This window comes from Peromyscus eremicus, chromosome 17 (assembly GCF_949786415.1).
Source record: "Peromyscus eremicus chromosome 17, PerEre_H2_v1, whole genome shotgun sequence".
Classification (NCBI taxonomy): domain Eukaryota; kingdom Metazoa; phylum Chordata; class Mammalia; order Rodentia; family Cricetidae; genus Peromyscus; species Peromyscus eremicus.
In genome coordinates, this window is record NC_081433.1 from 59,704,491 (window position 1) to 59,727,507 (window position 23,017).

At 43.1% G+C, this 23,017-nt stretch overlaps 1 protein-coding gene across 4 annotated transcripts; it reads left to right on the forward strand.

The window, feature by feature from the left end:
- Nucleotides 1–1,976: 1,976 nt before the first annotated feature.
- On the forward strand, nucleotides 1,977–22,784 carry LOC131894346 (zinc finger protein 709-like). 4 transcript variants are annotated; one of them, XR_009374894.1, is made up of 5 exons: nucleotides 1,977–2,082; nucleotides 15,381–15,507; nucleotides 16,069–16,129; nucleotides 17,310–20,543; nucleotides 21,015–22,784. XR_009374894.1 is itself a non-coding variant. In XM_059244593.1 (5 exons), exons 1-5 carry the CDS (start codon nucleotides 2,080–2,082, stop codon nucleotides 19,108–19,110), a joined length of 336 nt encoding a protein of 111 aa, XP_059100576.1. In that variant the 5' UTR covers nucleotides 1,977–2,079; the 3' UTR covers nucleotides 19,111–22,784. The 4 variants fall into 4 exon arrangements, 2 of the variants coding, with proteins under 2 accessions (XP_059100576.1, XP_059100575.1); XR_009374895.1 differs by having other exon boundaries at nucleotides 17,310–19,233; nucleotides 20,405–22,784; XM_059244593.1 differs by having other exon boundaries at nucleotides 17,310–17,445; nucleotides 19,102–22,784.
- The last annotated feature ends 233 nt before the right edge of the window (nucleotides 22,785–23,017 follow it).

The window sequence follows — 23,017 nt, forward strand, 5'->3', positions numbered from 1 at the left end:
TACCTTTGAACTGTTACTGTTCCTCACCGCCTGGGTATATCTGATGGTCCTTGGACTCCAGCTCTATGGTGGTCTTGTGACAATTAGCTGAGTCATTAGTTAGAAGAGGGAACCAGGAAGAGAAAATCTTGTGGGGTGAAACCTCATTCTTCTGGAATTGGGGACAAGTTCCTGATGTCCTCTGGAACTTGAGAGAGAGCAGGGTCCTGTCTGTGTCACTGTTCATGAGGAGGAGAAGTACTTCTGACCGGTCTGGAGTGAGGCACATGGAGGGAGCAAATGAAATGAAAGCTCCTCCCTTAGCTGGAAAATCTCTTCCCATTAGGTACCCCTGAAAGTACAATTAAGTGGTGGGGGTCTGGTGACGTGAGTAAGCCTGTCCCCCTATCCCAACAATAGGGAAATGAAGAGAAGTGGGACCCCAAAACTCCCTCAGGACTGAGTAAGTGGCTCAATGTCCAATAGGAAGGAAACGGATCGGTTACTGTGCGAGAAAGGTCACAAGACATGACAAAACCTAGTATCAGAACTTTATTAGAAGGAGGAGGGGATAGAAGAGAGTGACCAGGCTTGTGGAAGAGTGTTCTCAAGAGAGGAGGAGGAGAAAGCAGGAAAGAGGGGAGGAGTCTGTGACCGGCTTTTTAAGGATCCTCCTGCATATGCACATGTGGGCTTATGGAGCTCCGCCATGCATGCCCAGATTGTGTGACCATACTGCACGCATTACATAATCACTCAGTGCATGGATGGATGATGTAATGTGTGGTCATACAGCTGGAGAAGTGGCAGAATCCTAACAGTAGCTCCCATCAGGTTAACAAGATTAATCATTACATTAATCATTACCACCTAACAGCATTTACTGTGTTCTGTTCATTTTCTCCATTATCTGACCCTGGGTTTTTCTTTTATTATAGTTTCTATTGTAAGAAATTAAACTTCTCTTTCTTTCTTTCTTTTTTTTTTTTTTGGTTTTTGAGACAGGGTTTTTCTGTGTAACACTGGCTGGCCTCGAACTAGGAGATTAGCCTGCCTCTGCATCCCCAGTGGTGGGATTAAAGGCACACACCACCACTGCCTGCCTTTTTTTTCTTTTTAGAAAAACAAAGAGCACACACCTTTAATCCTAGCACTCAGGAGGCAGAGGCAGGTGGATCTCTGTGAGTTTGAGGCCAGCCTGGGCTATAGAGCAAGCTCTGGGACAGCCAGGGCAATAGAGAAACTCTGTCTGGAAAAACCAATAAATAAATAAGTTTTAATTATTTAGTGACTAAGTGTATATGTATGTATGTAGGACATACTCTTGGTCAGAGGACAGCTTCCCGGAGTTGGTTTTCTTCTTCTGCCATGTTCAGTCTTAACCTACTAAGTCATTTCCTTGGCCCATGGCTTCAATTTTTTTTTGTTTTTTTTTGTTATTTTGTTTAAATTGGAATGTTTGTAGAGGCCTGGACCTGAGGGATAGGGGAGAGATGAAAGGAGCAGAGATCTTAACTAAAGTAGTCTGGAAGCACACATGTGCTACAGAAACAGAGGGAATAGATACTTGTGTTAATGTCCAGCCTGAGAAAGATGAATAGATGTGCCAAATGCCTGGAAGACATCAAGTCTTGTTCCTGGGCGTCTTTTCAGTTGTGAGGAAGCAGGATTACCGCAGTGAACACTCAGTGTGTAGTAGAGTGTGCACAGCAGCTACTTGGTGCCCAGGAGGAAATATTGGAAGTGGTATGAGAACAGCTTTACTAGGGAGGAGCAAGGTCTGCTTAAATGCACTCTCCCCTGTGGTAGGCCAGTTCAGGCCTGGCTCGGAAGCTTGGCCTAGGAGGGCGGGGCTATGGCTGTCATTTGAGTTCTACGCCTCCGCTTTTGGAAGCTGGTGTCACTCAGGCCTTGCTAGCCAATCAGGGCCTGGGAGCGCTGCGTCTAATCAGGAGCGCCGACGGGCGGCGAGAGGCGGGTCCTTTTTGGCCGCCATACTGTGGGCTCGGCGCCGCATCCGAGGGAGGTGCGGTGTGCTGCAGTGTGAGCACCGCCGCCGGGAGCTGTGAGGGGACCGTGGGCGACTCCGGAAGCCGCGCCATGGTGAGCGAGGGCGGCCGTCCCTGGCGGCTATGGTGGATCCTCCCCGGGGCTTGGGCGGGGCCGGCAGCGCTGTCCCGAGCTATGTAGCTCCGGGCCCAGTGTCTTCGGCCCCGCGGTCCGCGTCTGCGCAGAGCGCCGAGCCTCGCAGCAGGAGGCCCCGCCCTGCTCTGGGGAGCGTCGCTCCTGCTTTGGGTATCTCATCAGAAGACTGTAAAACTCTAGGTCGTCTGGTTCCTCTTACTTTCTAGAAGTACTGAGTTTTACATTTAACATTTAGGTCAAGCATTCATCTTGAGTCAATATTGTGAAATTTTAAACTTTTTAAAAATTACTTTTATGTGCATTGATGTATGTTTGTGTGAGGGTGTCGGGTCTCCTGGAACTATAATTACAGGCAGTTGTGAGCTTTCATGTGGGTGCTGGAAATTGAACCCGGGAAGAATAGCCAGTGCCCTCAACCGCTGAGCCATCTCTCCAGCCCCAATATTGTGAACATTTAAAAAGTTTGTCCGATTAATTTCTTTGTCTATAAATGCATCAATTTTGCCAATAACATTATACCACTCTCCCTCTCGTTGAGTTTCCTTTGCTCCTATGTCAAAAAAAGATTATACCTTTTTTGTGATTTTATTTCTGGGTTTTTTGTTTTGTTGATTTTTTTTTTTTATTCTTTCCCAAATAGTACCCTGTCTTGATTATTGTGGTATTATTTGGTAGTCTTAAACTTTAAGTCTGTGTGCTGTTAGATCGGAATTGTGTGGACCATTTTGAGTTTTTTTTTACCCCTCTCCATATAAACTTGAGAATCAGTTTATTAGGTGTGGTTTTTTTTTTTTTTTTTTTTTTTTAGTAAGTTCTTGGGATTTTTATTGCCATTATTGAATTTACAGTGTGGATTGAGGAAACCTGACATTTCAATACTGAGCTTCCTATTCATAAGCATGAAATATATTGATATTTTGTGGGTTGTTGTTTGTTTATTTTTTAGTTATAGGTTGGTCCATCTTTAATCCCAGCACTTGGGAGGAAGAGGCAGACAGATGGAGGATAGCTTGGTTTACATAGTTAGGGAGTTCCAGGTTAGCCAGGGCTACATAGTGCAATCCTGTCTCAAAGAGATGAGGAGTAGATGGCCTGTGACGATGGCTCAGTGCTTAAGATAGTCCTGCTCTTAAGGACCCACCTCTGATGGCTCACAGCCGCCTGTAACTCTGGTCCCAGAGCAACCAGTGCCCTCTGCTGGATTCTGAGGGGCTGGAGAGTTGGCTTAGCAGTTAAGAACACTTGTTCTTGCAGAGGACACAGGTTCAATTCCCAGCACCTACATGGCAGCTCACAATCTTCTGTAACTAGTTTTGGGATCCAGGCCTCCTCTGGATCCACAGGCACCAGGCACCCACATGATGCACATACATATATGCAGGCAGAACACTGATATGCATAAAATAATAATCTAAAAATAAAGTAAAAGTATTCTCTCACTCAGAGAGGACCACTGCCTCTCTTGCTATGTATCTAAAACTTGTACTTCCACTTTGCCCTTAAAACTTTTTGATGATTTAAAAAGAATTAAAGTCTTTAAAAAAAAAAAATGTAGTTCTTGTCTAAAGGACTTTGTTAAATTTATGTATTTCTTTGTGTCTCCTTTTATTTGTGTTTCCATATGGTATGATATTGCTGTCCACTCGGTTGTTCACTGCTGTTTTACAGGACACTGATAGACGTTACACTAACCTTTAAACATTTGATGTTTTGTTATAGTCATTGGTTTTAGTAATACAGTTCCATGAGTTTTTGTTGATTCTTGGGATTTATTGTGAAGAGAAACAGTTTATTTTTTTCTTTTCAATGCCAATAGCATCCTTCATCCCTTTTCTTGCCACTCTGTGCACATCTGTGTATGTGTATCTGTATACACTTTTTTTTTTCTTTTTGGTTTTTCGAGACAGGGTTTCTCTGTGTAGTGTTGGCTCTTCTGGAAATCACTATGTAGACCAGGCTGGCCTTGAACTCACAGAGATCTTCCTGCCTCAGCCTCCCGAGTGCTGGGATCAAAGACAAAAGGAGTGCTAGGATCAAAGGCACGTGTCACCACCACCACCCAGCTATGTGTGTACAGTTTAAAAGAAACCAGTCCCAAGTTGGCTGATGGCAGTTCATGCCTTTAATCTTAGCACAGAGCAAGTTCCAGGACAGCCAGGGCCACACAGAGAAACCTTGTCTTGAAAAACCAAAACAGAAAAAAACCAAAAAACAAAAACCCATCCCACTTTTTTTTTGGATGCTCTTTTTCTCTTTGAGGCAAGGTCTTGCTGTGTAGCTTTATCTTTGGGTGGCCTGGAACTTGCTATGTAAACTGGGCTAGCTTCAAACTCATAGAGATCTGCCTGTTTCTGCCTCCCTAGTGCTGGAATTAAAGGTATCTGCCACCATCCCCTGCTCATCTATCTCCTCACCCCACCCCACCCTTTTTTTTTTTTTTTTTAAAGATAGGTTCTTTCTTATATAGCTCTGGCTATCCTGGAACTAGTTCTGTAGTCCAGGTTGATTTTGAACTCAGAGGTATGCCTGCTGCTGCCTCCCAGTACTGGTATTAAAGGTGTGCTCCACCGTTCCTGGCCCTTATCACATGCATTTTTAAAAGGGCTAATTTCTTTTTAAAAGATTTATTTCATTTCATGTATATGAGTGTTTTGCCTTTATGTAAGTGTGTGTACCTGGTACCTGTGGAGACCAGAAGGCCATGCTGGACCCCATGAAACTGGAGTCACTGTTGTGAGTGCCATGTGGGTCCTCTGTCAGAGCAGTACGTGCTTTTCTGAACCGTTTCTTCTCCTCCTCTTGCCATGTAGTTTTCCAGTTGTTGGCATAATCTTACTTTTCTTACTTCCCTTGATGTGTAATACATTACATTTAGGATTGTTTTTCTTTTTGGATGCTGTGGCTTGAGTTCAAGCTTTGTACATTAAAGCATATGGTTTAGCAGTTGCACTTTCCTCAGCTTCAATTACTTTTTTTGTTATTGTTTATTTATGTGTGTGTCTGAGGAGGTCAGAGGGTATCAGGTGCCCTGGAGCTGCAGTTCTAGGTTGCAATGAGCTCCCTGGTTTGGGTGCTGGGAATCAACTCGGCTTCTTTTTAAGAATGGTGCATGCTCTTAACACCTGAGCCACCTCTCCAGCCTTCACAGCTTCAGTTTTAAACACTGACACAGGTATCATTTTGTACCCCATTCTGGCCTGAAGTTCATGGCATTAATACTGCCTTGTACTCTGGAACCTGTTTCTGAGATTGCAGATGTGTGTTGCTGTGCCTGGCTGTGTGCTGCCTTAGAAAATACAATTTAATTTTCCATTTCTAATTGTTTTGAGATTTTGTTTGTATCTGTCTATAGTTGGTTTTTGTTTGTTTTTTCAACTTACTGTCTTTGTGTAGGATAATATTGGTGTCATAGTTTTGAATTGGAAATGCTTTATTTGTTTATTGAATTTTCTATTCATTTTACATACCAACCACAGATCCCCCTCTCCTCCCTCCTCCTGCCCCCCAGCCTTCCCCCTCAACCCACCCACTATTCCCACCTCCTCCAAGGCAAGATGTTCCATGGGGGAGTCATCAGAGCCTGGTACATTGAGTTGAGGCAGGTCCAAGCCCCTCCTCGCTGCACCAAGGTTGTGTGAGCTGTCCCACCATAGGCACTGGGCTCCAAAAAGCCGGCTCATGCACCAGGGGATGGCTCCTGATCCCACTGCCTGGGGGCTTCCTAAACAGTTCAAGCTAAACAGTTGTCTTGCCTAAACAGAGGGCCTGGTCCAGTAGCATGGGGGCCCCACAGCTATTGGTCCACAGTTCATGTGTTCCCACTAGTTTGGCTGGTGGTCTCTGTATGTTTTCTCATCATGATCTCAATGTCCCTTGTCATAGATTCCCTCCTCTCTCTCATTGATTGGACTTCTGGAGCTCGGCCTGGCGCCCGGCCGTGGATCTCTGCATCTGCTTCCATCAGTCGCTGGATGAAGGTTCTGTGATGACAGTTAGGGTATTCACTCATCTGATCAGCAGAATAGGCCTGTTCAGGCACCCTCTCAACTATTGCCAGTAGTCTAAGGTGGAGTCATCCTTGTGGATTCCTGGGAACTTCCCTAGCACTCTGTTTCTCCGTATTCCCATCATGCCTTCCTTTATCATGGTATCTCTTTCCTTGCTTTCCCACTCTGTCCTTGTTCCTGCTCGAACCTCCCATTGCCTATATTCTCATCCCCTATCCCTTGCCCTCCATTACTCCCCCTCATCCTCAGTTTGCTCATGTAGATCTCATCTATTTCTCCTTTGCTGGGCAATCCATGCGTCCCTTCTAGGGTCCTCCTTGCTAGCTAGTCTCCCTAGAGCTGTGGGTTGCAGTCTGGTTATCCTTTGCTTTACATCTAGTATCCACTTATGAGTGAGTACATACCATGTTTGTCCTTCTGAGTCTGGGTTACCTCACTCAGGATGATATTTTCTAGTTCCATCCATTTGCCTGCAAATTTCATGATATCATTGTTTTTTACTGCTGAGTAGTACTCCATTGTGTATGTGTACCATATTTTATTTATCCGTTCTTTGGTTGAGGAGCATCTAGGTTGTTTCCAGGTTCTGGCTATTATGAATAATGCTGCTATGAACATAGTTGAGCATGTGTCCTTGTGGTATGATTGAGCATTCCCAAGAGTGGTATAGCTGGGTCTTGAGGTAGATTGATTCCCAATTTTTTGAGAAACCATCATACTGATTTCCAAAGTGGCTGTACAAGCTTCTACTCCCACTAACAGTGGAGGAGTGTTCCCCTTGCTCTGCGTCCTCTCCAACATAAGCTGTCATCAGTGTTTTTAATCATAGCCATTCTGACAGGTGTAAGATGATATCTCAGAGTCGTTTTGGTTAGCATTTCCCTGATGACTAAGGATGTTGAGCAATTTCTTAAATGTCTTTCGGCCATTTGAGATTCTTCTTTTGAGAATTCTCTGTTTAGCTCTGGAGCTCATTTTTTAATTGGATTGTTCAGTACTTTGATGTCTAGTTTCTTGAATTCTTATATATTTTAGAGATCAGCCCTTTGTCAGTTGTGGGGTTGGTGAAGATCTTTTCCCATTCTGTGGGCTGTTGTTTTGTCTTATTTACCGTGTCCTTTGCCTTACAAAAGCTTCTCAGTTTCAAGAGGTCCTATTTATTAATTGTTGCTCTCAGTGTCTGTGCTACTGGTGTTATATTTAGGAAGTGATCTCCTGTGCCAATGTGTTAAAGACTACTTCCTACTTTCTCTTCTATCAGGTTCAGAGTAACTGAATTTATGTTGTGGTCTTTGATCCACTTGGACTTGAATTTTGTGCATGGTGACAGATATGGATCTATTTGCAGTCTTCTACATGTTGACTGACATCCAGTTATGCCAGCACCATTTGTTGAAGATGCTTCCTTTTTTCCATTGTACAGTTTTGGCTTCTTTGTCAAAAACCAGGTGTTCATAGATGTGTGGATTAATGTCAGGGTCTTCAATTTGATTCTGTTGGTCCACATGTCAGTTTTTATGCCAGTACCAAGCTGTTTTTATTACTGTAGCGCTATAGTAGAGCTTGAGGTCAGGGATTGTGATGCCTCCAGAGGTTGCTTTATTGTACAGGATTATTTTATCTATCCTGGGTTTTTTTGTTTTTCCATATGAAGTTGAGTATTGTTCTTTCCAGGTCTGTGAAGAATTGTGTTGGGATTTTAATGGGGATTGCATTGAATCTGTAGATTGCTTTTGGTAAGATTGCCATTTTTACTATGTTAGTTCTGCCTATCCATGAGCATGGGAAATCTTTTCATTTTCTGATATCTTCTTCAATTTCTTCAGAGATTTAAAGTTTTTATCACACAAGTCCTTTACTTGCTTAGATAGAGTTACCCCAAGGTATTTTATATTATTTGTGGCTATTGTAAAGGGTATTATAAAGGGTGATGTTTCTCTGATTTCTTTCTCAGCCCTTTTATTATTTGTATATAGGAGGGCTACTGATTTTTTTTGAGTTAATCTTGTATCCTGCCATATTACTGAAGGAGTTTATCAGCTGTAGGAGTTCCCTGATAGAATTTTTGGGGTCACTTATGTATACTATCATATCATCTGCAAATAGTGAAAGTTTGACTTCTTCCTTTCCAATTTGTATCCCCTTGATCTCCTTATGTTGTCTTATTGCTCTAGCTAGAACTTCAAGTACTATATTGAATAAATATGGAGAGAGTGGACAGCCTTGTCTTGTTCCTGATTTTAGTGGAATCACTTTGAGTTTCTCTCCATTTAATTTGATGTTGGCTGTTGGTTTGCTGCAAATTGCCTTTATTATATTTAGGTATGTTCCCTGTATTTCTGATCTCTCTAGGACCTTTATCATGAAGGGGTGTTGGATTTTTGTCAAAGGTTTTTTTCAGCATCTAATGAGATGATCATTTTTTTTTCCCAGTTTGTTAATATGGTGTATTACATTGACAGATAGCTACACCAGCTTGCTTTTTAAGTCCATTTGATTGGAAAGTTTTTTCCCAGCCTTTTATTCTGAGGTAGTATCTGTCTTTAAAGTTGAGGTGTGTTTCTTATATGCAGTAGAATGATGGATCCTGTTTTCGTGTCCATTCTGTTAGCCTGTGTCTTTTATAGGCAAATTGAGACCATTGATATTAATAGATATTAATGACCAGTGATTGTTAATTCCTGTTGTTTTTGGTGGTGGTGTTGTGTGTTTCTCTTCTCTGGTATTTGTTGGTGTGGGATTATCTATTGCCTGTGTTTTCATGGGTGCATCTAACTTCCTTAGGTTGGATTTTTCCTTCTAGTGCTTTCTGTAGGGCTGGATTTGTGGATAGGTATTGTTTAAATCTGGTTTTATTATGGAATATTTTGTTTACTCCGTCTATGGTGATTGAGGGTTTTGCTGGATATAATAGTCTGGGTTGGCATCCATGGTCTCTTAGTGTCTGCATAATGTCTGTCCAGGACCTTCTGGCTTTCAGTCTCCATTGAGAAGTCAGGTGTTACTCTTATGGGTCTGCCTTTGTGTGTTACTTGGCCTGTTTCCTTTGCAACTCTTAATATTTTTTCTTTATTCTGTATGTTTAGTGGTTTGATTATTATGTGGTGAGGGGACTTTTTTTTTGATCCAGTCTATTTGGTGTTCTATAAGCTTCTTGTATCTTCATAGGCATTTCCTTCTTTAGGTTGGGAAAGTTTTCTTCTATGATTTCCTGAATATATTTTCTGTGCCTTTGAGTTGGTATTCTTTTCCTTCTTCTATCCCTTTTATTCTTAAGTTTGGTCTTTTCATGGTGTTCCAAATTTCCTGGACGTTTTGTGTTATGACTTTCTTGGCTTTAGTGTTTTCTTTGACCAATGAATCTATTACCTTTATCGTATCTTCAATGCCAGAGATTCTCTCTTCCATCTCTTGCGTTCTGTTGGTTATGCTTGCATCTGTAGTTCCTCTTCATTTAGTCAGATTTTCCATTTCCAGCATTCCCTCAGTTTGTGTCTTTTTTATTGCCTCTATTTCAGTTTTCAAATCTTGAACTGTTTTCTTCATCTGTTTAATTGCTTTTTCTTGGCTTTCTTTAAAGGATTTATTGATTTTTTTTTTTCCAATTTTTTGTCTTTTCCTCAATTTCTTTAAGGGAAATTTTCATTTCCTCTTTAAAGGCCTCTATCATCTTCTTAAAGTCATTTTTAAGGTCAATTTTTTCTGCTTCTGCATTGAGATGTTCAAGTCTTCCTGATGTAGAACCACTAGGTTCTGATGGTGCCATGTTGGTATTTATGTTGTTGACTGTAGTTTTGTACTGGCATCTACCCATCTCTTCCTCCACTTGGTGCAAGTGGTGTCTGTGTTTGAGGGAGCTTCTCTTGGTCTGATTGATACTCTTGGTCTATCGGGGCTCTTGGTCCAGTCAGTGCTGATGGACTCTGTGTCTCAGGGAGCAGTTCTTAGTCTAATTGGTGCTAGTGAGCTCTGTCTCAGGGAGCAGCTATTCCCAATCAGTGCAGGGTGGGCTTATGGCTCCAGTGGTCACTGGTATTAGGGGGCATGATTGGTTTGGCGAGTGGGGTGGGGGAAGAATCTGCTGCCCAGTCTCTAGGACTGCACTGTCTGAGGGGGCGGAGTGAGTGGCATGGAATGTGCCCCTGGGGCCTAGGGGTTAGAGAACTGGTCTGCCTGGTCCGGAGATGGGGCTTTACCTGTTCCCAATTGGTGCAGGGTGGGCTTATGGGTCCAGTGGTCACTGGTGTCACAGGGGATGGTTGTCTTGGGGAGGGCACTGGGGGAAGGGGCAGCTGCCTGGTCCCTGGGGCTCCAATGGCTGGGGGGACGGGCATGGAATGTGCCCCCGGGGCCTAGGGGCTAGAGACCTGGTCTGTCCAGTCCAGAGATGGGGCCTTACCTGTTTCCAATCGGTGCCGGTTGGGCTTATGGGTCTTATTTATTTATTTTAAGACAGGATTTCACTATGTGGACCAGGCTATCATTGAACTCATAGATATCCACCTGCCTCTGCCTCTTGGGTGCTGGGATTAAAGGTGTTCACCACCATGCCCAGCACTTGTCTTTTTTTTTTTTTTTTTAAGAGTTTCAGGTATGTTTTTTTGATACATCCATGCCCATTCAGACTATTATCTCTTTATGTGTTTCTTGATATATTTTTCATTTCTAAAAATTTCATTTCATCTAAGTTACTAAGTTTTTGCCCATGGGATTGCAACATTTGTCCTTTATATGTGATATATGGTCCCCCCAGGTGCATGTGTTTGAACATTTCCCCACCAACTGGTGGTACTGTTTTGCAAATTATGATGACTTTAGGTTTTGCACTAAATGAGAGTTCTCAGAATCTCAAGTCATTCTCCCTCAAGTTTTGAGCCACATATTTGTCATTCTTTGCATTCTTTGTGACTTCATAATGTTAAAAAGTGAGCATTTGCCTTTAATCCCAGCACCCGGGAGGCAGAGGCAGGCAAATCTCTGTGAGTTTGAGGCCAGCCTGGTCTATAGAGTGAGATCCAGGGCAGCCAGATCTACACAGTGAGACCCTGTGGGCTGGGAGATGACAAAAAAGTGAGCATTTGAGGCAGATGGGATGGCTCAGTGCTTAAAAGTATGTACTACTCTTCCAGAGTGTTAGAGGTAAGTGTGAAGCTGAGTGTGGTGGCTCAGTTTTTAGTAACTCGAGCACTAAAGGATCTGAGACCTTCTGACCTTCATGGGCATCTGGAACACTGACACACACAGAGACAGTTTAAAATACACGTGAATAAAGATAAAATATTTAAAAAAATTTATGACAGTATCTCACTGTGTCACTGGTTGACTAAAAGTAAAATCCCCCAAACAAAAACCACAGATGTGTGTGTGTGTGTGTGTGTGTGTGCGCGCACCCCCCCCCCCCCCCCCCCCATGTACACACAAGATCTGAGCATTTGAGAAGAGTTATGGTGGCACATAGCTTTAATCCTAGCACTGGGGAGGCAAAGGCAGGTGGATACCATGAGATTGAGGCCAGCCTGGTCTATACAGTTAATTTCAGCCCAGCTATTGCTACATAGTGAGACCTCGTCACTAAGACTGTTACAATAAATGCCCCTGGAAGTCAGTTTCTGTCTTCCCCAGGGTTTGCTGCCCCTGTGTTGAGGGCTCAATTTGCCATTTGTTTAGTGTTACCAAAATTCTATTACCTGTGTGTTGGCAATCTGGCTCCAGAGTGCACTTTGTATTCAGTTATTATTTTTCAAGAGCTAAAAAACAAGACTGAAAAAGGCTGCCTGTGAGCAGATCTATGGATGGCTGAGTTAGGGGCCGCCTTTTAACTCTGCAGCCTCCTTCTTACTTTCTGCTGAGTCCAGCCTCGAGAGAAGTTGAGGCTCAAGATGAGAGAGCCTTCTCAGATGTTTTCTGAAAGTGTCTTTTCAACATGCCTTGATATACCTGTGTGCTAAGAGAGAATATGTTTTAAAATTTACCTTTTGTGTCAGCTTTATGGTTTGTATGTTCTTGAACTATTTTAGGTAAGATATCCCACTACTGTTGTGAAGACTCTGACATTTGCTAAACAGCTGCTATTCCTTGTCAGTTTAGAAAAATAATTTTGGTTGACTACAGAAAAAGCCTGTAGACTTATGGGATTTTTTTTTTTTTTTTTTTTTTTTTTTTGGTTTTTCGAGACAGGGTTTCTCTGTGTAGCTTTGCGCCTTTCCTGGAACTCACTTGGTAGCCCAGGCTGGTCTCGAACTCACAGAGATCCGCCTGGCTCTGCCTCCTGAGTGCTGGGATTAAAGGCGTGCGCCACCACCGCCCGGCGGGATTTTTATAAAAGTGTGATTAGGAGGAAGTGAATGTTGGTGGTACTGCACTTGTGCCAGCCTTCCTTCCCGCGCCAGATGAACATGCCACTGTTTGATATGGTCTGGCTGGGATTTCTGACATCAGGTGATTGTTCTGTCCCTTCTCCAAAGCAGCTACAACTGCTACATTGAGTTTTTTCTAAAAAGATAAGCCACCCTTCTCTTAATTCTGTCATGCTTTAGCATTACTCAGTTAAAGTTGAAATATTCCGTTCAGGGCTAACAAGTGGCTCAGTGAGTAAGGATGCCTGCTGCTAAGCCTGTGTTAATTCCTCAGACCCAGTCTTGCAACTTGTCCTCTGAACTCCACATTCACCCTCCTGAATAAATGAGTGTAATTACCTCCCCCCGCCCCCATACACATCTTGTTATGAAAAAGAGTCTTCCTTTGTAGCCTGGTTGGCCTAGAACTTACTATATTACACTCTGATGGCCTCAAACTCAAAGAAATCTCCTTGCCTTTGTCTGCAGAGTACTGAGATCAAAGGCTGTGCTGCACTCCCCATGTAATGAATTTTTTTGCTATATAAGTATAATTTCCATTTTATTTTATTTTTTCCCACATGGTTTCTTTGCTCTTTACATGAGCTTTCTTGGTGGTCATAGGGCAACACCAGTGGGTCTAAATCACGATGAGTGTGTTTAGTTCTTCCAGGCTTTGTGATCAATTCTTGACCACCTTGCTTTGAGTGGCACTACTCATGCAGTAGTACAGCTTGGAGTAGATATGAGATGCCCATAAGCATCTAAGACACTTGGTTCAGAAATGTCCCTGATGGAAGTGGCCTCTACTGTGTTCAGAATGACGAACTTCTTACTGGCCTTGTCCTTGGACATTCCTTGGGCTCAGTTGGGGCAGTGAGTTGGCTGCACATGGCTGGCCCTTTTTGCTATGGGGATTCTTTCTTTTTTGGTAGTCTTTGGCAGTACCTGAAGAGTGTAATTAAATTACTGTGAGATTTTTTTTTTTTCTTTATCAAGACAGGGTTTCTCTGTGTAACAGCTCTGGCTGTCTTGGAACTCAATTTGTAGACCAGGCTGGCCTCAAACTCATAGAGATCTGCCTGTATATGCCTCCCGAGTGCTGGGATTAAAGGTGTGTGTCACTACCACTGCCTGCTTGTTTATTTATTTATTTTTTTAGGTTTATTTACTTCATTATTTTTAATGTGTATGTATATGGGTGGTTTGCCTACATGTCCGTATGTGCACCGCGTGTGTGCTTACTGCCTGCAGAGGTAAGAAGAGGTGTTGGATCCATGGAACTGGAGTCACAGATGGGTGAGAGCTGCCATGTGGATCCTGGGACTTGAACCTGGGTCCTCTGCAAGAGCAACAAGTACTCTTAAGCACTGAGCCATCTCTCCATCCCCTATTTCTTTATTTTGAGGCAGGGTCTCAGTCTGTATCCTTGGCTTTCCTGGAATTCCCTATGTGGACTAGACTGGCCTCCAGTTCACAGAGATCTGCCAACCTTTTCCTCTTGAGCGCTGGTATTGCAGATATTAAAGGTGTTTGCCATCATGCTGGTTAAGATCTTTATTAATCATGCAGTATTTGTATTACTTGATTTAATTTGTGATACACGGGAAAGTGGGGTCCACTTTAGGTGTTCTTTGTCTCATTAATAAAAAAATTTCAGAATACACTCACAGAAGCACAAGGACAATTTTATCAGTATTTAAAAGAACTGCAGGGCAGGTAAGCTGCCTGCAGGAGAAGGGAGGAAGCCATGCCGTTGAAGCTGGCATGGAGGGAGATGCATAGCCAACAAGCGGTGTGGTGGTGGTGGGGGAGATGACAGAGAGTTAAAGAAAGTATGCTTAGAAAAGAGATAGAAAAGAGGGACAATATGCTTTTCTGAGTAATTCAGAAAAGCAGGGTGACTTAACAACCTTTCATGACTGTAGTAGGGCCGGGGTTCTGGGAAGGGAAAGAAAGAAACTCATTGAAGAACCAATGACTGCAGCTGTCTCTTTAGCATGGTTATGGTGAGCCTGCCTTCCTAGGGGTGGTCCCTTCGCCAGAGTGACTGAATCAGCCGAGCTGGAATGTCAGGTCTCCACCCAGGCCTGAGAGACTATTCTCATGATCTGGAGCTTTTTCTACGCTAACATTTGGACTGGAGTAAGTTGTACTCAGGAATCTTAATGATTTCTTTTCTGTTAGCATATAGGATGGGCTCATTTCCCCATTTAAGTGGTGACACCATGTGTGAAATAGTGCTCTCCAGGGAAGCTCATCACATACATTGTCTGTTATCACTGGGACTGTGCCTGATGCTCTAGGTTTTTCTGAGTTTGTAACAGATGAGTCTACTCTCAGAAGGAAAATGGTTCTGAATTGCCACAGTATTCTTAGAACTCATTATGCTTGAGTGATGTATTCTCATTCTTTGTGTTCATTCATGAGCTCTCCCCATTATCTTGTTCTCCACCCAGCAAAGCTTAAACTCTGTACACATAGGTGGCTAAAGACAGATCTCTTCTGGGTATAGGTGGTGGGACTTTGTAGGAATATGAATTGGATGGAGCTCCCCGGGCCACTCGATGAGAGGAGTGTTTTTACCTTGATGGTTCTGTTCACAGTCGTTCATTGTTTGCATTAATGCTCCCCTGTCATGAAGTACATGTGTGGAGACTGCAGGATGCGTGAACATTTTATCAGTTGAGCATACATGTCAGTTCTTTTTTTTTTTTAAGTTAATTAATTTTTATTTTATGTATATCCGTATTTTGCCTGCATGTTTATCTTAATGAGGTTATCAGATCATGGAGTTACAGACAGCTGTGAGCTGCCATGTGGGTTCTCTGGAACAGCAGTCAGTGCACTGAGCCATCTCTCCCCACCCCCATCCCTTGTCAGTTCTTTTATATACATGTGTGGGATGTTTTAGGATCTGGTGAGCTTTGAGGATGTGGCTGTGCACTTCACCCAGGAAGAGTGGGCTTTGCTGGATCCTTCCCAGAAGAGTCTGTACAGAGATGTGATGCAGGAGACCTGCAGGAACCTGGCTGCGATAGGTAAGACTTGTAGACTCGTGTTTCTTCCCCTTAGTTAAGTTAGAGCGCAAGTGTTTCCCTGTTAGAAATGGTCTTCTGTGATCTGGGTGTAGAAAGGGAAGAATTTGGTGAATGAGTGACATAATGAGCAGGTGAGACGGCTCAAGAAGTCAGAGGTCCTCACTCTGCAGGCCTGTGGAAGGGCCAGGCCAGTTCCCACAGCTGTCCTCTCAAAATGCGTGCTCAGTGGCAGGCACACCCACAAAATCCCCGCTTTCACAGTGCTACATTTTCAGAAGGAGACATGATTATAATGTACATTGATACTAGAAACTACTTTTCAGTGATTTTTTTTCAACAATTTTATTATTTTTATGTATGTGTGCACCGTGCTCTTAACCAGGGACCTTTTTTTTTTTTCAAAATAGAGTTTCACTATGTAGATAAGGCTGGCCTTAAAGTCACAGAGACCACCTGCCTCTGCATTCTGAGTGCTGAAGTTAAAAGCATTTGCCACCACATCCAGCTTTGCTTTCATTAATTTCTAATAATTTACCATAAATTTTTGGTGCTATATTTTAGGATCTATATGGGAAGAACAGAATATTGAAGATGATTGCAAAAATTTTGGAAGATATCAAAGGTAATTTGCATGTATAAGTGGAAGCAAATGTAGAAACTTTAACATGCCATATAAATTTAATAATGAACAAATGAAATAACTTTTATTTTTTTGGTTTTTCGGGACAGGGTTTCTCTGTGTAGTTTTGAAGCCTGTCCTGGAACTCGCTTTGGAGACCAGGATGGCCTCGAACTCACAGAGATCCACCTGCCTCTGCCTCCCAAGTGCTGGGATTAAAGGCGTGCGCCACCACCGCCCGGCCTGAAATAACTTTTAACTTATTCATCATTACAAACTTCTCATCAAAAATATGTACTTAAGTATAAGAATGCTACTAAATGTTTGCAACATAATTCACGTAGACACAGTGTCAATGAGTGTCACTGTTTAATTAATTGATTAATTTAATGCTCTCTGGAAGGCATATTGTAGAACCATTAGTCAATCTGTTTAGTTTCACACCATTCAGATATGGCAGAAAGAATACAGTGAAAGCAGTTTCTGATCTCAACCTTAATAATAAGCAGTCTGTAGAAACTAATTTGGGGGCTGGAGAGATAGCTTAGTGGTTAAGAGCACTGACTGCTCTTCCAGAGGTCCTGAGTTCAATTCCCAGCAACCACATGGTGGCTCACAACCATCTGTAATGAGATCTGGTGCCCTTTTCTGGCTTGCAAGGACACATGCAGGCAGAACACTGTATATATAATAAATTAATTAAAAAAAAAAACTAGTTTGGTTGTCTTTTGTTTTTTTGAGACAGGGTCTCTCTATGTAGCCCTGGCTATCCTGGAATTGGCTCTGTAGACCAGGCTGGCCTTGAACTCACAGAGATCTGCCTGCCTCTGCCTCCTGAATGCTGGGATTAAAGGTGTGCACCACCGTTGCCTGGCATCTTTTGTTTTTGAGACAGGGTCTCACCATGTAACTCTGGCTGGCCTGGAACTCATTATGTAGACTAGACTGGCCTCTAACTCACAGATACCCACCTGCCTCTTGAGGGATTAAAGACATGCACCATCAAGCTGTTTGTCATTTTTGCAGAAGTTGTATATTAGAAAGTAAAGAGGGTGGTCAGGAATGAGAAAAACCTAAACCCTTTTACCGAACTTCAGTATGAGCAGCGAGGTTCCTATGAAGTTAAGCTCTATGAATATCATGTGTGTGAAAAAGTTTTCATGTACCATTCATCCTCTAATAGGCACATCATATCTCATTCTGAATATACTCCATATGAGCATGAGGAATATGGAAACAAGCCATATGATTCCAGTTCTCTCACAAGTATTCAAGGATACATGGGTGCTCACACTGTGAATGGACCTTGTGAATGTGAGGTATGTTTAAAATCCTTTGGTTTCCCAAGTACATTTGGAATGTATCACCAAACTCAAAGTGGAGAAAACTTCTATGACTACAAGGAATGTGCAAAGGCTTCTGTTTATCATAGTTCATTTTACACACATGGAGGAACTCACACTGTAAGAAAATGTTATGAATGTAACCAGTGTGGTAAAGTTCTGAGTTCTTCCAGTTCCCTTCAAAGGCATGAGAGAATTCACACGGGAGAAAGACCCTATAAATGTAACCAGTGTGGTAAAGCTCTGAGTTCTTCCACTTCACTTCAAAGACATGAGAGAATTCACACAGGAGAAAGACCCTATAAATGTAACCAGTGTGGGAAAGCCTTTAGATGCCACAGTGCCCTTCAATTACACGAAAGAATTCATACTGGTGAAAAACCCTATGAGTGTCAACAGTGTGGGAAAGCCTTTACATGTCACAGTTACCTTCGATTACATGAAAGGACTCATACCGGAGAGAAACCCTATGAATGTAAGCAGTGTGGGAAAGCCTTCAGATGTCAAACTTCCTATCATAGACATAAAATTATTCATGGTGGAGAAACATTCTATGAATGTAAACAATGTAGTAGGCTCTTCATTTACCCCTCTTTACTTCAAATGCATGAAAGAACTCACACTAGTGAAAGACCATATAAATGTAAACAGTGTGGTAAATCATTCCTTTACCCCTCTTTACTTCAAATGCATGAAAGAACTCACACTGGTGAAAAGCCCTACGAATGTAAGCAGTGTGGTACAGCGTTTAGACATCACTCTTCCCTTCGACTGCATGAAAGAACTCATACAGGAGAAAAGCCCTATGAATGTCAACAGTGTGGGAAAGCCTTTACTCGTCACACTTCCCTTCGATTACATGAAATAACTCATACTGGAGAGAAACCTTATAAATGTAAAGAATGTGGTAAAGCCTTTAGACATCACTCTTCCCTTCGATTGCACGGAAGAATTCATAGTGGAGAGAAACCCTATGAATGCAAACAATGTGACAAGGCCTTTATACGTTACAGTTACCTCCGACTACATGAAAGAACACACACAGGAGAAAAACCTTATGAATGCAAACAATGTGGGAAAGCCTTCAGCCGTCACAGTTCCTTTCAGAGACATAAATCTATTCATGCTGTAGAAAACCCCTATGAGTGTCAGCAGTATCTAATTCCTTTATCCCTGTTTCCTCCAAATACATCAGACAACTCATACTGGTGAAAAGCACTATGATTGTGAACAGTGTGTTAAAGTGTTTACCCTTATCCACACATGTAAGAACTGAGACGTCACGTGATAAGCCTTATCCACATAAATGATATGGTTTAGACTTCGAATGCATGAAGAAATTCATGCTGGGCACAGTTTCTACAAATGTAAGCAATGTGTAGTAAGTCCTTTGCTGGCCACTCTTCTTTCACAGAAATAATTCATGCTGTGGAAATGCCTTATGAATGGAAACAATATGCTCAGTCTTTTATCCCTTTTTGCTTCAAACACATGCAAGAACTTATAGTAAAACGCTGTGAATGTCAGCAGTGTGCTGGAGACTTCAGGAGATGCAGGTCCCTTTGGTAACATGAAAGACATCTTACTGGAGGAAAAAAAACCCATGATATTTAGATGTCATTGCTCCCATAGATTCCGTGAGTGAACTACTGGAAACAGTTCTGTGAGTGGAAACAAAGCTGTGACACCTTCAAGCTCACAGTTCCTTTCAAAGATGTGTAATGATTGATGGTGGGACAAAGCCTTATACATGTAAAGAGTATGGTAAGTTTTTGGTTGCTGGGAGATGGACAGACATTTTTGTTGGTAGTGTGGCTGCCTGTAAGTTGCCTGGGCTCAGTAAGCCCCATTAAATTTAGTGGTTCCCCAGGCTGCACTTGGGTGGAATCATTTCTTTGCTTCTACCCTCGGTGCCCTATCTGGGATGAATAGACACTTATTCAACATGTGGCCAGAAAATGTTCACATAACAGTTGGCGCCCAAATGTGGGGCACAGTGGAACCAAAGATGAGTTTGAGAGGAGCACTTGCCTTGTCTCTGCTGTGGGTGATGAGACATGCCACTGAAGGGAAGCTTTCTATGGGTGGACATCTGCGGTGTTAATTCTGAAACGGCTGTCCTTTCCTTGTGTCACGGAACAGTGTGCCTTCTTGTTGCAGTACCAGTTGTACTGTCTGTACTGCACAACTCTTCTGTAGGATGGAGTGGTCCACTTCTGTGACAGTGAGGTTTGCCACAAGGAACCTCCCAGCCCCCCATACAGCTGTCAGGTGAAAGAGTGTATTACAGTTCCTGTAAGTAGTACATAAGGAAGAGGATTAAATAGGCATCAGGTTCATGGCCCTTTCTTTGGGTAATAAGACATGTAAATAAGGCTTAGCCGTCTACTAACATGAACTTGCCCTTCTAATGGAGGAATTACTTTGAGGAAAAGATGTGCAGATGCTGTCCACTGTATTGGCCTCCGAATTGGCAGGAAAACTAAGGAAGGCATGTGGGGTGGAGCATGGGAATTAACGAGCTGCAGCTGTTGGCTTCCATTTTCTTACAGCTGGTGATGGCATAAGGGAAACAAATTAAAAGTTCTATCTGCTAAGTAGTTCCTCTAGGATCCTAAAACTTGAAGCCTACGTAAAGTCTTGAACAGTGAGGATACTTTATTCAAAGGGAGTGAAGTAGGAGTGATAATGTTCCCCTTAGGCCTGACCTTTAATACAGAAGAGTAGGAGGTTAGTGGTACAGCATGTGAATGGAGGCCTAAATAGTAGACCAGTAAAGGAGTTTGTGCTAATCAGTAAATATTCTGTCTTTGGAAGGCTGTAAAGCTTGAGGAAAAGAATATCAGTGAAGGAAGACATGATGAAGTGGTGCAGCTGAAAGTCTCAGCTTTCCTTAGAGTCATTTCCCCAGAATAAGTTGTGTGCTCTCCTGCAGGAAAGGATGCTTGTGTGTAACTTGTTTGTTCAGCCCAGGGACCTCTCAGCAGCCAGGGACGTCTACTGAAGAGGCAGCAGTGTGCTACAGCTTGGGCCCAGAGGCTGTCAGACCCAGGGAGTCCATGGGGATACAGCAGGTGAGCATGTCTGGGTTTCCCCTTGGCCCCCTACACCAATTTGAGAACAAGAGCCAGCTCCTTCCCCACCAAGGCTGCACTCAGGATGAGGGTGCAGATGGCTCATGAAGAATGAGTAGATGGTTCAGGGTAGGGTACAACCTCCTATCTACACCACTGTATCCAATATTGGTTTTGATTTGCTTTTGTTTTCTTGAGGCAAGTTCTTAGGCAGCCCGGGCTGGTCTCAAATTTACTGTATAGCCGAGGATGATCTTAGAAGTCCTGATGTCCTACCTCCTCTTTCTAAGTACTGGGGTTGCATGCATGAGTCACCCCATCTGGCTTCCTGTGCTTCGAAACAAACCCAGGCTTCATGCATGTATTCTCAGCTGTGCTATCCTCAGGTCAACACTGAGGAAACACTTAGCACAAGTGACCGAATCTTCATGCTATTGGATCTTCTTAACGTTTTATTTATTACCCTCTTAGCTCTTGACTCCTGAGTCCAGCTGGCACTTGTTTGAGATGGTGGCTTGTGGGCCTTCAGTGATCCTGAGACCCCTGTATAAAAAGGTTTCACTTCACCGCTGACATAAAGCTAGCCTGTGAGTGTCCACAGAGCATCCATGTGAGCTGAAAGAGTGAGGATGGGAAGGGAGGTCCACATGTGCACAGGGCAGGCACATGAGATTTATGTGGGGTTTATGGTTGGTAAGACACAGGTGATACAAAACAAGGTGAATGAGGGAAAACCTTTACAGCCAGTGCCTAACATCAGGTATTAAAAGAATAGTTGAGGAGCTTGAATGAATGTGCCTCTGTGTGTGTGTGTGTGTGTGTGTGTGTAAAGATACTTTTAGAACATAGGCTCTTTAGAGAAGATGCGGTGTCAGGGCAGGCTACTTCTCCATGAGGTCTTTGCCACAGATGCCCGGAAGTCCCCAGACAGTTATGGCTATTGCCAATGCTATTAGTTGTCCCTAGAACTAGAGTTAAGACTGTTCCTTAAGACACCATATGCTTTGGCTGCTGATTGTGGAAAAAACAAGCTGACACTGGGCTGGAAGCTTCCTCCTTGCCAGCATTCATGGGGCCTGTAGGTGCAGGCTACTATGCAGCACTACTTCGCTCTGGACCCTGCATGTTACTAAAATGGCAAGCAAGATGTGCCTACTAGGGCATAGCTGGTGAAGGTGCTTGCTGCCAAGTCTGGCAACTCGAGTTAGATCTCAGAACCCATGTGGTGGAAAGAGGCCCAAATCCTGCAGGTTGTCTTCTGATTTCCTCATTCATGCTATGGCATACATCTTCCCTGCACAATATAGAAATAAATGTAATAGGCTCTAGGACTACAATGGCCTGACTTAATGAGAGTGACCAACTGCTTTCTGATTGAATTGAAGGCTTGCTCTGCAGGGGTCAATTCACATCTCTAAGACCCATCCACAACCTATGGCTAGACAGTCATAGGCCTTGGTGGAAACACTGTTGGTGTTTTGCTAAACAGGTATATTTCTGTGAAATGACTGTCTGAAGTTCTGTGTTTATGCCTGTAGACTATTGCTCCAGTTATTTTTGGAAAGAGAAGCTCCTTTTTGCTGTAGGCAGTAGTTACTGATGAGACTTAGCACCCCTTCCCAGGCTTGGCACATTCTAGAAAAGGGGGCACCAGAGGAAGGAATGGCATGTTTTGGAATGCTGTCCTTTGAGCATGCCATTGCCAGTCTTGAAATTTCAGTACCTGTGATGACCTGCAGGAGGCCTACACCAGATTGAGGCTCTTTGTATTATGCAGAGGGATGGGCATGGAGCCCTGGCACCTTCCATGATGATTTACAGGCAGTATATATTTACTACAGGGAGGGATCAAGAGACCTTTGCCTCTCCCTGAATATACTTTCTTTGTTTTGATTTTTTTGAGACAGGGTTTCTCTATATAGCCCTGGCTGCCCTGGAACTCTCACTATGTAGAGCAAGCCAGCCTTGAACTCAGAGATCTGCCTCCCAAGTGCTGAGATTAAAGGCATGCACCACAATGCCCAGCGTATCCCTGAATATTTTTAGGCAGTTAATGATACTTAGACAGGAGGGTCTCACGAGACCTCCCCCCTCCTCTGGATATAAAAGCAGATAATTGTTGCTGGTAAAGGGAGTAACCCTTTCTTCAGTGGAATACCTACCCATAAGTTCCTATGTTCCTGTCAGTGACCCTTCACCTGTGCGCCTGTATTAACCTAATTAAAATAATTGCTTCATCAAGCTGTGCTTGTGTTGAATCTTTTCCTTGTGTCTGTGTTTGGTATCCTTGACTGAGGTGACAGACATTCAGACCTCAGAGAAAGTTCACACAGTTGTATTGTGTGATATGCCTTATATTGACACACTGTTCAAGTTTGTTGAGAGCAGACTGGGGGTGGGGGCATACTCCCCCTTTGTTCAGATTCAAACATTTATCTCAAGTTTTGTCTACCACTTCTTATCCTGGGGTGTGC

What these genes read in the sequence shown, in the direction of transcription:
- LOC131894346 (XM_059244592.1), top strand. An exon ending in CAGGAACCTGGCTGCGATAG is followed by an intron (nt 15,508 to 16,068) that starts GTAAGACTTGTA and finishes GCTATATTTTAG; the next exon opens with GATCTATATGGGAAGAACAG. An exon ending in AATTTTGGAAGATATCAAAG is followed by an intron (nt 16,130 to 17,309) that starts GTAATTTGCATG and finishes ATCCTCTAATAG; the next exon opens with GCACATCATATCTCATTCTG.